We start from the raw sequence: 15661 nt of genomic DNA, 5'->3' as shown, positions 1-15661 counted from the left end.
ATACTTTAGAAAATACCCACTATAGAGAAACCTGGAATGGAATAAGAAAACAGAACCTTGGCTAATAAAAGGGTTATTCTGCTAGTTAATATAGCTATAAATGCAATAGAATCCACAATATATGGATATGGAAGTAATATATAGTAGAAATAAAAGAACGTTCAAGTGAATAGGACTGTTTCCATCTAGTCATGTTAATTAAAGAACAAGGAGTCTATCATGTTTGGGTGTTAATGTAAATGGGGACATATAATGGGACATGTGATGTTGATTGCCACATCACCAGGAAATTTCTATTTCAACAATGGAATGTTGTCATATTACTGACAAATAGGACATAGAATCATATGATCATAAATTCACAATTGGAAAAGACCTAAGAGGTCATTTAGCTCCTTCATTTTAGAGATAAGAAAAATGAGGCCTAGTGTGATTAGAGATTTGTCCATCTCGTCCATACACAGATTTGTCTATACACAGATACTTGATTACAGAGGCAGGATACATCCTCAGGTCCCCTGACTCCCAATCCAAGGCTCTTTCTTTTGCACCTTCCTGACTTCCCATGATACTGGTATGATATTGTAATGCATTACTATCAGTTTCAACTGAGGAATGATGATGATAATTATTAATATTTTTTTTTAGGTTTTTTGCAAGGCAGTGAGGTTAAGTGGCTTGTCCAAGGCCACACAATTAGATAATTATTAAGTGTCTGAGGTCACATTTGAACTCAGGTACTCCTGACTCCTGGGCTGGTGCTTTATCCACTGCACCACTTAGCTGCCCCTTATTAACATTATTATTACTGATAATACTAATTAAATAAATGAGGCAGACTTGGTGATTCAACTCACCTGACCTAGGAATATCACAGACTAAGTGATTTTTTTTTTTTAGGTTTTTTGCAAGGCAAATTCAGTTAAGTGGCTTGCCCAAGGCCACACAGCTAGGTAATTACTAAGTGTCTGAGGCCAAATTTGAACTCAGGTACTTCTGACTCCAGGGCCGGTGCTTTATCCACTGTGCCACCTAGCCGCCCCCTAAGTGCTTTTTTAAAAGAAATCAACTTGTTTATATGTTTAAACATAATACAATAAGGCTGTGTCTCCTTTACAGTACAACATTTTAGACATGAAGGCAAGTTACCTAAAATGTTCTTACTGAAAACAAGAGATCTAAACATGTCAAGATGGCCAAACACAGATGATTAGGGTTTTTTTTTTTTTTTGGTTTTATATTTTTAAAATCAGGTTTAGGTTGTAGGCTAACAGACTGTGTAAATAGAAAGTTTGATGCACCAATCCAGTAACAATCCAGTAAGCCCTAGCAGGGTGCTACTGATTACTCTATTTAGCATGGAGATAAAAATTTTTTGAGTAGACCTGTCTTAATCATGAAATAAATTTTTTGCATTCTCAGATAGATGCAAGGCCCCCAAAAAGGATCTGATCAAAACAATGGATTTCATAGAGACCATAAGTTAAATTAATAACTAGAAATAGCTAGAATATGACTCTATTATCCTTCAGATACCATTTTCTATCTTCTTTATGCTAAAACCCATTGCTTTTTCATGATTCTGATTTGTAGCAACAAAATGTTATCCTAAAGTAATTTTATATATCATACAAATAAAATGTTCACCACAGGGTCTGAACTTGTATAAAATTGAACTATGGGAAAATAAGAATATACTTTCTTAAATATTACATTTATTTTTTTGTGAATGCTGATTGATATTGAATATTAATAAAGAACATACTTCATTAATGTATTAATCTGAATATTATTTATTTTATGTTAATTCATTTTATGATTATAATTTTATATAAATATTACAAAACAAATATCTATTTTGTTAAAAATTTAAATATGACCCCACAACATTTATATTATTCTACTGCTTAGTGTTAAGATAGCACAGGAATTACAAGAAATATTTTGAGAATTGTTAGCAGTTCACAGGTTGACAAATTTTTTCAGGTTAAGCAATGTTAGGTTTTATACATAGAGGAAAAAGTGACTGGGTATTGGAGAATCTAGGTGGTAAAGTAGAAGAGTAAAATGAGAAAGGCAGAGTATAAGAAGAACCTGAATTTCTGGATCATCTGCCAGTTCGTCGGTTAAATCTGGAATCAGATCTTCTTCATCTCTCTGGAAGATGAATAATTCCCCATCGTCATCATCTGACTGTCAATTAACAATGGACATTTAGGATTGGCATTAAGAAGTAGTAACAGAGCAACTTCATACAAACCAGGAGGACTGTTTGAGGTTCCCAGATGCCACTGGTCTTTTAGGTCATTCCTCCCAACCCACACTTAACTGCTCAGTTTAGTGGCCTACACAAAGAGGGTTCAGGAGACCCAGCCTGTATTAAAACTGGTGGCCAAGGTCAGAGTTAATTAGCAGTATCACAAGCAAACCTCCGGTTTTTGTTTTTAAACTCAGTTATTTCTGGAGAAATGGAAACAGAGACATCTGGTGGCCATCACATAACTCCTGTTCTCTCTCTCACATCACCAAAATAAAAAAGCAAACACAGCATTTGGTCCATTCATTTATGCAAAAAAATATATTGTAAAAAGATACCGAGGGAGCGGCTAGGTGGATAGAGCACCGACCCTGGAGTCAGGAGGACCTGAGTTCAAATCCGGCCTCAGACACTTAATAATGACCTAGCTGTGTGGCCTTGGGCGAGCCACTTAACCCCACTGCCTTGTAAAAACCTGAAAAAAAAATACCATGTACAGATCATTTTGGTTTACACTGGAACAAAGCTAAGGTGAAAACCTGATTTGGAATCAAAGTAAAATATTCCTGGTAGTGAAGAGTCACTATGCTACTAATTTTTTGTGTGTTTTTGTTTTGTTTTTTTTAGGTTTTTGCAAGGCAATGGGGTTAAGTGGCTCGCCCAAGGCCACACAGCTAGGTCATTATTAAGTGTCTGAGGCCGGAATTGAACTCAGGTCCTCCTGACTCCAGGGCCGGTGCTCTATCCACTGAGCCATCTAGCTCCCCTATGCTACTAATTTATTTATTTATTTATTTATTTTTTAGATTTTTGCAAGGCAATGGGGTTAAGTGTCTCGCCCAAGGCCACACAGCTAGGTCATTATTAAGAGTCTGAAGCCGGATTTGAATTCAAGTACTCCTGACACCAGGGCTTGTGCTCTATCCACTGAGCCACCTAGCCACCCCTACTACTAATTTTTTGAATACTATCTACAATACAATTTTCAAAAAGGAAAATTGTCAGCAATTGCATAACATATTAGCAAGAAGCAAATGATTTCTGTGATAAAATTATAGCCAAGTCAGTCAACTATAGGTCAGTTGGAAATTTTAACCAACTATGTGTTCCTATTTCTGAGATTAGCCACACTTGGACTTTTGGAATTAGAACAATTGTTCAAATCTATCACTACTCACAATTTAATACTTTCCATAAACCATATATAGGAAGTCCCCAATTTAAAAACAGGTTATTTGGGAATTATCACACATTTCCCCACAAAAAGAATTCTATAGCAACACACCCTTGGCATGGCTGGCTCTTCATTTGTATGGATGTATGTTCAGTCTAGGAATCCATGTACCAATTATGAAGAGGGCAGTGTTGTGGTGTGAAAGGTTATTGGATTTGGTCAGAGGATGTGCATTTGAATCTAAGTTCCAGATCTCATTAGCTATGTTTCCTTAGGCAGTTACTTTCCAAAGCTTCAATATTCCAAGATGCCAAATGTACATAAAAACCCTCACACTACCTATCTTACAGGGTTGTCATGAGCAAAGTACTTAAAAGTTTTATAAAATTCTATATGTAAAATTTTAATGAGTCAATAATCAGACTTAATAATAATTGCACTAGTTGTGTCTAGGTATGCCCCTAAAAGGTCCTGGTAAGCCCTTCCTCCTTAAACCCAAAGATTTAAATGAGGAAAGAACTTTAGCAATCATCTACTAGTTTCTTCTTTTTATAAATGAGGCCACTGAGGACTAGAGACTTGTCCGAAGTAAAAAAAAAAGTAACAATAAGCAGAACTGAGATTCAAACCCTGTGTTCTTCCAGTGTTCCAGATCCAATGTTCTTCCTATTGAAAAACCTGTTTAATGCTGCATATTAGAAAGAGTAGCTAGAAGAAAGGTCTTCTGAAGGAAAGAACATTAGAAACATGGAGCATTCTTTCTCTGGGAGAGATGATCCTCAGCTGCCTGAACACCTGGAAGATGTATCTAGGAAGCCCAAATAGGGAACCATGTCTGTGTTGGCAACACTGAAATCAGAGACATGAAGGGGTGAAGGAGCTGACAAAAAGGAAGACCAACAAAGAGACAAGGTGCTTGTCCTTGTCCTGTAGTACTGTGAATCATGTGGCCTCTATCTGTCCCAAGGACAGTGGAACCAACAGAAAGGTCAGTGTTTGATTTTTCTAGTAATTATAAATTCTTCCTCTTTTCAGAGAGTGATTGGTTAGGAGAGAAGAGAAATAGTAGTGTAAAAGTCTCTGAAAAAATGAGGGATTGCATAGAGAGACTGACTTGTTGGCAGCCCTGAGAGGGAAGGAGAACTGTTATAACCTTGAGTGTTAAGTCCTTTATATTTTATACCGGATTAAATAAAACCTATCTTATATATGATGATTTGATACCTTGGTGGCCTCATGGAAGACAAGAGCTCCTGAAGAGAAAACAGACATTCTGATATTTCTAAGGGGAAAAATAGAATGGGTGCAAATTGAGGTAAATTCTAAAGTTTCCAAGAGAAATTCTAAGTGGAGGCGTGGGCTAAAGAGATTCAGGGGAATTTCTGAAAAGCCCCCAAGGCAAACCCAGGCCTGTGTGGAATTCAGAGCTTCCTTTGACCCTGGGTTACATAATCATAGTCCACTTCTATGTTGACCTTTAAAGTCTGCAAAGTGGTTTCCTCACAGTAACCATGTGATGCAGGTAATAGAAATTTTAATCTATCAGTTTTACAGAAGAGGAACCTGAGATTCTGAGAGATTAAATGACTTCCCCAAGGTCACAGGAGCTAATTAAACAACAAGCCTTTCTTAAAGTATCTACTCTGTCCCTGCAATTAAGGATCTTACATTCTAATAAGGCAGAGAGCAGAAGCATACTGTCCAAGCTGGTATTCAAACCCAAGTCTCCTGACTCCAGCTTGAGCCCCCTTTCCACTCCACCTCACTGTTTCCCCATAAAATACTATGAGCCAAATCCCATTAAAGTGAAAGAAATATTGTGTTGTTTTCCTGTAATGAATAACTCGTTAGAAATGATAATCTCAGTTTATGAAAAACGGAAAGGAAGAAGCTTATCACAAAAACAGTTTCAATCTGTGTTCAAAGGCTGCTGTAGATGCACAGGTAATAATTCAGGTTATATCTAAATTGAGGTGTGATAACATATGAAGGATAATGGTTACTCACCAGGAGAACAAATATATATATATATATATATTTTTTAAATTTTTTTTAGGTTTTTTGCAAGGCAAATGGGGTTAAGTGGCTTGCCCAAGGCCACACAGATAGGTAATTATTAAGTATCTGAGACCAGATTTGAACTCAGGTACTCCTGACTCCAGGGCCGGTGCTTTATTTACTGCACCACCTAGCCACCCCTAGAACAAATATAATTTTAGGAATTCAGTTACACCTTAGCTATCCTTGGAGTTGGTTAGCAACCAAAGAATGTTAGATTAGAGTGGCTTTAATATTGATAGGGAGAGGCCCAAGGAGAAGTTCTTATCTTTGCAAATGGCCTACATGTGAAAATAAATAAGTACTTTCTTTACTGAGAGAAGCTTTATAGGGAATATGGAGTTGAAAACAATTACTATCTTTTTAGTCTTTGCCTTAGAAAATTTATTGTAACCTGATCAGCAAAGAACTATGGGTCATTCATTAGGACAGAAAACAGGGCCTCCACTGAGAATGCTTCTTTGTATGGAATTACCCCCTTGGAACTTTGCCAGTAGTTGCTGCCAAGGGTCATCCTCATCTTCAGTTCAGTAGCATGACATGAATTCTCAATAGGATGCTTGAAAGTATTGAAATGTCATTTAGGAAAACCAAGTAACAGTAAATGAACTGAGAGAATGATGGTGAATGATATGGGAGATAAAAGGGGTGGGAGGAAGGAAATAAAAAGGAAAAAAGAAAATTGAATTAAAAGATTTAAGGACAACAAAATTAAGCTAAGTTGAAAAACAAATATATGATTTACAATTTATGAAAATTTATAGAAATTAAAAAGATAAGAACTAGTATTTGCATACAGAAATATGAAGAAAAGGTCACTTAAGTCAATGTTCTTCAGTAGGTTAAGACAATACTCATTGTAGGAGAAATGTTCTCTGATCTATTGAATCCACACTGAGCTGCTTCTACTTACCGAGGAAGAATCTGAGTCAAAAGATGGGAGCTGATCTTTCACTGAAGTCAAGATAGATCCCCACATTGATATATCATATATGCAAGGCAATTGATTGTGGCCACTGGGATGATCTTGTTTATCATCTGATGCCATAGGAAACAACTACCATACAGATACCCCATCCACATTAAATCATTTGAAGATAATCCTAAAAAAAAAAAAAGGAAACAAGGCAAAATATATATTAGTTTAAATACATAAAACTCAGAGTTTGGATAATTTAATCATGAAATTTAGAAATCCTTAGAAGTGTCATCTAATCTCTTCATTTTATAGGTAAGAAAACCAAATTACACAAAAGTAAAGTTATTTCTACAAAATTGGGGAAAGTGGTTAGTCTAAACCTGTGGTTTCAAACCTGTGTGATGAACTCCCAGAGTGGACACTGTCTAACAGTCTTGTTTGGAATCTGGGAGAATTAGCTTAGGGCACTCAAAAATTAAATGAATTGCCCCAGATCACGGTCAATCCAACATGTGGAACAGGATTGAACTATGTTCTTCCTATCTAACTCCAAATGTGGCCCTTTATCCACTGTACCACACTGTTTCAATCTTTTTGCAATAACACAGAACATTTAATAGTATAGCTGTTTTCCCAATTTCAAGACCAGACAAACTTCTACTGTACTAACAAAGGCTCTTCTGTCTTTCCCAAAAGATCTAGAATCAACTTAATTCACTTAAACATTTATTATTTTAAATTTTAATTTCATTGTTTTCAATGACATGTAAAAGATAGTTTTCAATATTAATGTTTTTCTAAGTTTTTGAGTTCCATATTTTTCTACCTCCCTCTTTTCCCTCCTCCTTCCCCCATAGCAGCAAGCAATCTGATATAGGTCATACAGGTTTAATCAAGTTTTAAGAAGAATGAGAACAAAAGAGAAAAAATGTAAAAAACAAACAAACCATAAAACAAATTTTAAAAAGTAAAAATAATAAACCTTGGTCTTCATTCAGACTCCATAATTCTTTCTTTGGATGTGGTTGACATTTTCCATCACAATTCCCTTAGAATTATCTTGATCATTGAATTTCTGAGAGGAGCTAAATCCATCACAATTGATCATCACACGTCTACTGTGTGTATGGATTCTAAGAGGCAGATGGCATAGTATAGAGGGTTTTGACCAGGAAAGCACATAGATCTGAGATACAGACCTGGTTCTGTAGTGACCCCTGGTAAATAAATACCTTAATCTCTCTGGGCTCAGAGTGTCAAACAAGGGCCTGCAAACTGTTTTGTGGCTTTCGTGCTTCCAAGAGCAGGGCCTGACTCAGATTAAAATGTATCTGGAAAATATTTAACAAAATAAATAAAAATACAATAATAGATAACATTAATAGAGGAGTGGCTATATAGTACAGTGTATAGAGGACTGAACTTGGAGTCCTCAGACACTTACAGTAATCTCTTCTACATTGTGATTTTCCCCATTACAGTTTTGATACATCATGGGTTGGCATAAGAAATTAAATGGGGAATTTTTTTTATTAAATTTTTAAAAATTTTATTTTTTAATTTTTTAAAACAAGTTTTAACATTTACTTCCAAAACACTGAGTTCCAAATGCTCTCTCTTCTTCCCACCCCACTACCCCCCCCATTGAGAAAGCAAGTTACTTGGTGTAGGTTAAAAATGTTTAGCTATAGAAAAAATTAATACAATAGTCATGCTGTAAAAGTAAATATAACTCCATTCTCCCACAAAGAAAGAGAAACCTCAAGAAAAATAAAGGGAGAAAAAAAAAGTATGCTTCGGTTTGCATTCAGATATCATCACCCTTCTTTGATATGGATAGCATTCTTAATCATAAATTCTTCAGATTAATTGCTTCAATATTTTTTCCCACAGTTGCTATTGCTAGTTGTATTTCCCCCCAATCTATTCCCCCACCCTATTTATTCTATTTTTTCTCTCTCCTTTTTACCCTACCCTTCCTCAAAAGTAAGTTGTATCTGACTATACCCTCTCCCACTGTTCTATCACCTACATCCCCCTTCTTCCCCATCCCCTTTTTCTCTCATCCGTTTCCCTTCCTATTTTTCTTAAGATAAGAATTCTATACCCAGTTGAGTGTATATGTTATTCCCTTTCTAAGCCATTTCTTTCTTTTTTTTTTCTTTTATATTTTTCAAGGCAATGGGGTTAAGTGGTTTGCCCAAGGCCACATGGCTAGGTAATTATTAAGTGCTGAGGTTGGATTTGAACCCAGGTACTCCTGACTCCAAGGCTGGTGCTCTATTCACTGCGCCACCTAGCCGCCCCCTCTGAGCCATTTCTGATGAGAGTAAGGCTCACTCTCTTCCCTTTACCTTTCCCCTCTTCCACTCCATCGCAAAAGCTTTTTCCTTGTCTCTTTTATGTCAAAAAACTTACCCCATTCTACTTCTCCTTTCCCTTTCTTTCAACTCCATCTTTTTAATAATGTATGATACCTTCAAATTCAAGTACCACATGTGCTCCTTCTAACTGCCCTAATAAATAAGAAGGTTCACATGATTTATCAGAATCATCTTCCCTTATAGGAATACAACCCTTCCCATCCACCCTCTCTATGCTTCACCTGAGCATACTATACTTGAATATCAAACTTTCCATTCAGTTTTGGTCATTTCAACAGGAAAGTTTGAAAGTCCCCCATTTCACTGTAAGTTCATCTTTTCAGCAGAATGAGAAGAACACTGTATACCCTAACAGTAACATGGGGGTGATGATCAACCTTAATGGACTTCCTCATTCCATTAGTGCAACAATCAGGTACAATTTTGGGGCATCTCTGATGGAGAATACCATCTGCATCCTGAGAAAGAATTGTGGAGTTTGAACAAAGACCAAAAACTATTACCTTTAATTTAAAAAAGTTATCTTTTTACTTTATAATTTATTATACTTATTTATACTCTATTATACTTTATTTTTTTCCTTAAGGATATGATTTCTTTCTCATCAAATTCAACTTAGATCAATGTATACCATGGAAACAATGTAAAGACTAACAAACTGTTTTCTGTGGGGGTGTGGGGGAGAGAAGAGAGATTAAGGAGAAAAATTATAAAATTCAAAACAATTAAATAATTTTTTAAAAAAAGTTCATCTTTTCCCCTGAAAGAGGATGTTCAGTTTTACTGGGTAGTTGCTTCTCAGTTGTGATCCAAGCTCCTTTACCTTCTGGAATAACATAGTCCAAGTCCTATGAGCCCTTATAATGTAGAAACTGCTAAATCTTTTTTAATTCTGACTGTAACTCCATGATATTTGAATAGTTTTTTTGGTTTTTTGTTGTTTTTTTTTTTGCTTCTTGTAATATTTTTTCTTTGACTTGGGAATTCTAAAATTTGTCTATAATATTCTTGGCAGTTTTCATTTTGGAATCTCTTTCAGGAGGTGAATGGTATTCTTTCAAATTCTATTTAACCCTCTGCTTCTAGGATATCAGGCCAGTTTTTCCTGGAGAATTTCTTGAAATATGCTGTCTACTTTGTTTTTTTGGTCATGACTTTCAGGTAATCCAGTAATTTTTAAATTATCTCTCCTGACTCTGTTTTCCAGGTCAGCTATTTTTCTAATGAGATATGTCACATTTCCTTCTAGTTTTTCATTCTTTTTGTTTTGTTTTATTGTTTCTTGATTTCTCACAGCTTCCCTTAGCTCCATTCTACATTTTAAGGACCATTTCCTTTTCCATCTGGCCAGTTCTTCTTTTTAAGACATTCTTCTGGGGGCAGAGCCAAGTTGGAGACAGGAGAAGACCCTCTCTTAGGTGCTCTCCCTCTCTCTCTCTTTCTCTATAATATTTCAAAACTCATAAAATAATGACTATAACTAAATTTTTGAGAGACAGAACCCACAGAAAGGTCCAGTGAGGCAGTTCTCCAGAACAATGTAACTTGGAATATAATGGAAAAGCTCTACTCCATGGGGTTAGAGAGGCAGCCTGCCAGAGTGAAGGAACTTCAGCCTCCTGGAGGCAGCCCCAGGGCACCTGGGAGCCTCGGCTCATGGCAGCAGGGGCATTTTCCTGATCTACACCCTGGGGAGCACCAGGCACAACTTGGAAGATCAGCAGTGGTGGGGGGGGGGGACGGGGACGGGGACCTTTGCCAGAGCAAGCACATGAGCCCAGCCCTCAGGGCACTCAGCAAGCAATGTGGCTGAGGCAGCCCAGATCCAGGAAATGAAAGCAGACAGAGCTGGTAAGCAGAAGCCCCCAGGCAATTGAGCTTTGAGTGCTCAGCCTACCAAAGGTAGGGGAGTGGAGAGAGACTTCTGAGATCTGTCCTCTGTACCTGGAACAGTACTCTGGGGCTCTGACCACATTCAGATCCTGATCACAGTCTAGGCACCCCTAGAACAGCAGGGCCCCCTCACCTCAGCCCTGTGGTAGTGGGGTACGCTTGTGGTCATTCACAGACCAGGAGAGAAGATAGAGCCTCAGGCATGGAGATCCTTGTGTGTGTGTGGGGGTGTCCCAATAATACTCAAAAGCTCAAGAAGCACCCCAAAACCAGGCACAGGCTGGGGAAATGAGTAAACAGAGAAAAAAGAGGAATACTATTGAGAAATACATTGTCTATGATCCCAAGAATGATCAAAATATTCAATCTGAAGCTCCTGCATCTAAAAACTGCAAGAAAAATGGAAATTGGGCTCAGGCTATGACAGAGCTCAAAAAGGACTTTGAAAATCAAGTAAGGGAGATACAAGAAAAATTGGGAAAAGAAATGAGAGAGATGCAGGAAAAACATGAAAAAGAAGTCAGCAGCTTAGTCAAGGAGATCCAAAAAAATGCTGAAGAAAATAACGTTAAAAACCAGCATAGGTCAAATGGATAAAACAGTTCAAAAAGTTATTCAGAATGCCTTAAGAATTGGCCAGATGGAAAAGGAGATAAGAAAGCTCTCTGAGGAAAACAAATCCTTCAGATCTAGAATGGAGCTAAAGGAAGTTGATGACTTTAAGAAAAGTCAAGACAATACTTCAACACCAAAAGAATGAAAAATTTGAAAAAACAACTGATCTGGAAAACAGATTCAGAAAAGATAATTTAAAAATTATTGGGATAGCTGAAAGTCATGATCAGGAAAAGAGCCTTGACATCAATTTTAAAGAAAGCCTACAGGAAAATGCCCTGATATCCTAGAAGCAGGGCAAAATAGAAATTGAGAGAATCCACCAATCTCCCCTGGAAAGAGATCCAAAAAAACAAACAAACAACAACCCCCAGGAATATTATATCCAAGTTCCAGAATTCCCAAGTCAAAGAGAAAATATTATAAGCAGCCAGAAGGACACAATTCAAATATCATGGAACAGTCAGGATCACACAGGATCACTTAACAGCAACTACATTAAGGGCTCATAGGGCTTGGAATATAATATTCTGGAAGGCAAAAGAGCTTGAAATGCAACCAAGAATCAACTACCCAGCAAAAGTGAATGTCCTCTTCCAGGGAAAAAAGATGGACTTTCAGGGAACCAGGGGAATTTCAAATGTTCCTTTTGGAATGGCCAGAGCTGAACAGAAAGTTTGATCTTCAAATACAAGACTCAGGTAAAGCATAGAGTGGAGGAGAAGGGTAAAATATGAGGGACTTAATGATGATGACCTACATGTATTCCTACATAGAAAAATGATACTGATAATACTCATAAGAAACTTCTCATTTAATAGAGCAGGTAGAAGGAGCTTTTATAGATGAAGCATAGGAGAGAGCTGAATTTGAAGATATATTGTAAAAATGGAGTCAATGGCTAAAAGGGAAATGTAATGGGAGTAAGAGAAAGGAGAGGTGGAATAGGCTAAGGTATTTCATATAAGGTTTTTTTATTACAATGAGCTATTGCAATGATATGAAAGTGGGGAAGGTGAGAGGGAATGAGGGAACCTTCACTCTCATCAGAGGTGGTTCGGAGAGTAAACAGCATATATACTTAATGGGTTATAGACATCTAGAGTATGAAGGAGCAAAGGGGGACAGCGAGAAGGGGGGGAAGTGAGTGATGGAGGAAAGGGTGGACCATGGGGGAGAGTGGTCAGATATAACACATTTTCTTTTTTACTTCTTGCAAGGGGCTGGTATTGGATGGCCTGTCTGGGACCTCAGGGCTGGGTGGTTGCTGGGCCTTAGTGGTGGTATGTGGGCTTGGGGCCTCTTGGCCCCAGGGTTGGTGATCAGTCTGCTGCACCACTCAGCTACCCTACAGCACATTTAAGAAGAGGGAGAAAGTGAAAGAAGAGAGAAAATATAATGCATGGTAGTAGGGAAGTATGAATGGAGGGAATTGTGATCAGCAATAGCAACAGTGGAAAAATATGGAAGTAGCTTTTGTGATGACTTATCTTAAAGAATGTGATCCACTCGTGACAGAGCTGGTGGTCTTGGAACACAGACTGAAGCACATTTAGTATTATTATTATTATTTTATATTTTTTGGTTTTTGCAGGGCAATGGGGTTGGGGTGGCTTGCCCAGGGCCACATAGCTGGGTGATTGAGGGAGTTGTGATCAGCAATGGCAACAGTGGAAAAATATGGAAGTAGCTTTTGTGATGACTTATCTTAAAGAATGTGATCCACTCGTGACAGAGCTGGTGGTCTTGGAACACAGACTAAAGCACATTTATTATTATTATTATTATTATTATTTTATATTTTTTGGTTTTTGCAGGGCAATGGGGTTGGGGTGGCTTGCCCAGGGCCACATAGCTGGGTGATTGTTAGGTGTCTGGGGCTGGATTTGAGCTCAGGTGCTCCTGACTCCAGGGCAGGTGTTCTGTCCACTGTGCCACCTAGCTTCCCCTATTATTATTATTATTATTTAATTTTAAAGTTAATTTTTTTCTCTTTATTGCTCATGAGGGTCTATAATTTTTGGGGGGAGGGGGTATTATGTTTACTCTTATATAAGAATATTTTAGTAATGTATAAAAATCATCTGTACAAAAATAAAAATAAATATAATAATAAAAAAATATAATTGGATAAAAACTAAAAAAAAGACATTCTCCTCATTGACCTTTTGGGTTGCTTTTTCCATTTGACCCAAATTGTTTTTAAGATGTTATTTTCTTCATTATTTTTGATACCTCCTTTACGAAGCTGCTGACTTGGTTTTCATGATTTTCTTGCATTGCTCTCATTTGTCTTCTCAATTTTTCCTCTCTCTACCTTACTCAATTTTCAAAATCTTTTCTGAGCTGTTATATAGCCTAAGATCAATTCATATTTTTTGTGGAGGCTTTGGATTCAGAAGCTTTGGCTTTGTCATCTTCTAAGTGTGTTTTTGATCCTTCAATAGGACCAAAGTAATTGTCTATAGTCAGATTTTTTTTTCTACTTGCTCATTTCCCCAGTCTGTGATTTCTTTGTAAAAGTAGAGCTCTGCTTCCAGGGTGGAGGTTGCATTTTCCCAAACTTTTGAGGGTTTTTGCAGTTGTTTTCAATTCCTCTAAGGTCTTTCTTTCCTTTTAAAAAAAATTATTTATTTAAAGCAGTGGGGTTAAGTTACTTGCCCAAGGTCACACAGTTAGATAATTATTATGTGTCTTAGTTCAGATTTGAACTCAAGTCCTCTTGATTCCAGGGCTGGGGCTCTATCCACTGGCCAACTAGCTGCCCCTTCTCCATAGTCTTATGAGAGACTCTGACTGTTCTGGTCTATGGATGACTATAACTATCCTTTCTGCCCTAGAACTGTGAGGAAGGTCCTGACTCCCCTGTAGACAGTCAGCTCTATTGTACCTCTGTTCCTCTTCCTGAGACTGGGACCCAGATCTGAGTATGGGTGAAACAACAGAGTCTTGTCTCCCATCCCCCTGTCTATGGGTTGAGTGGGTTGAATGCTCTGGAAGCAGCTGCTGGTTGGTTAAACAGGCTTGCTCATGGTCCCCTGGGGCTGGTCTGTTCTGAGGCCTGCATTGGACTGGGCTTGATTCTCATTCTGGTGCGAGGTTTTTTGCTGATCTTCCCAATTATCCTTCACAATTCCCTGGGTTGAGAAGTCTGTAAACTACCACTACTGCCATGGACCAAGGTGCCCCCAGGAACCCTGGCGCCATGCAGTATGTTCCTGGATGGCTGGAGTCAGCTTGCTCAGGTAGCTGGGCTGCATTGCAGACCCTTTCCAACCCGGTTGCAAGAGACCCTTCCCACAGATCTTTTAAGTTGTCTCAGACTGGAAAATTGCTTCACTCAGTCTTTGTATGGGTTTTGCCACTCTAGAATTTGGTTTGAGTCATTATTTAAAGGTATTTGGGGTGGTTTGGGTTATGCTTTGGTGAGTATTTGCTTTGTGCTCCACCATCTTGATTCCACCTCCTCACCCCACCCTGAATTTTGGACCCCTTTGTATACAGGAATTTTACAAACATTGATATTGTACTTCAGTTTCATGCCATTGGGGAGTGGGAAATTTCAAGAATATTGTCCGCTATCCAGAACCTGGGCAAGCATACGGTCATGAAAGTGCCATACAATACTGATGACTGATGGTATCAAAGGCCTTAATCAGATTTACACACCTTGTATACAGACTTCTGTCCTGTCCTGTTCCTGGCATTTTTCCTGTTTTGGGGCAGCAAACACCATATTGACTGTTCTTCAACCTTTTCTGAAGCCACACTGGCTCTCAAGGAAGTAACCATCTTCCAGCTATAACATCAGTCTATTAAGGAGTACTCTAGCAAGAATCTTACCAGTAATGGTAACACCCCTGTAATTGCCACAGGACAATTTATACCCTTTACCTTTACAGAGAGGGACGAAGGAGGCATCCTTGAACTCTTGGGGAATAATTTCCTCATGCTATATAATCTGGAAAATTTCAGTCAACTTTTGTATGAGCAGTGGACCTCCCACCTTGTAAATCTTAGCTGGAATTGAATCAGTACCAGGTACTTTGCCACATGAAAAGATCCTAATGGCAATCAAAATGTCTTCTGCAGTTGGGACTTCAAGGAGGGACAGATTGACTTAAAACTTGAGATAAGGGGTGGCTAGGTGGCGCAGTGGATAGAGCACTAGCTGTGGAGTCCAGAGTACCTGAGTTCAAATCCAACCTCAGACACTTAATAATTTTAGCTGTGTGGCCTTGGGCAAGCCACTTAATCCCATTTCCTTGCCCCCCCCAAAAAAGCTTATTAAAAAAAACTTGAGATAGACAGGCAATGATTTCTACATTTCAATGATGGTCTCTTAAGAACACTATGAAAGT

At 38.0% G+C, this 15661-nt stretch overlaps 1 protein-coding gene across 3 annotated transcripts in view; it reads right to left on the bottom strand.

The window, feature by feature from the left end:
* The window catches only part of DNAAF8 (dynein axonemal assembly factor 8), a 55771-nt gene that overhangs the window by 37106 nt on the left and 3004 nt on the right, over positions 1 to 15661 (bottom strand). For 2 of the 3 annotated variants that reach the window (XM_074196296.1, XM_074196293.1), the window contains 2 exons: positions 6403 to 6592; positions 2095 to 2193 (listed from right to left, as the gene is read on the bottom strand). In XM_074196296.1, coding sequence (XP_074052397.1) covers positions 2095 to 2193; positions 6403 to 6537 — 234 coding nt within the window. In that variant the 5' untranslated portion in view covers positions 6538 to 6592. Of the gene's footprint in view, positions 1 to 2094; positions 2194 to 6402; positions 6593 to 7640; positions 7740 to 15661 lie in introns of all 3 variants that reach the window. The other variant, XM_074196294.1, reaches the window with a different exon arrangement.

This window comes from Macrotis lagotis, chromosome 8, assembly GCF_037893015.1.
Source record: "Macrotis lagotis isolate mMagLag1 chromosome 8, bilby.v1.9.chrom.fasta, whole genome shotgun sequence".
NCBI classification, from domain to species: Eukaryota; Metazoa; Chordata; class Mammalia; order Peramelemorphia; family Peramelidae; genus Macrotis; species Macrotis lagotis.
This window is presented reverse-complemented; position numbering and strand designations above follow the sequence as displayed.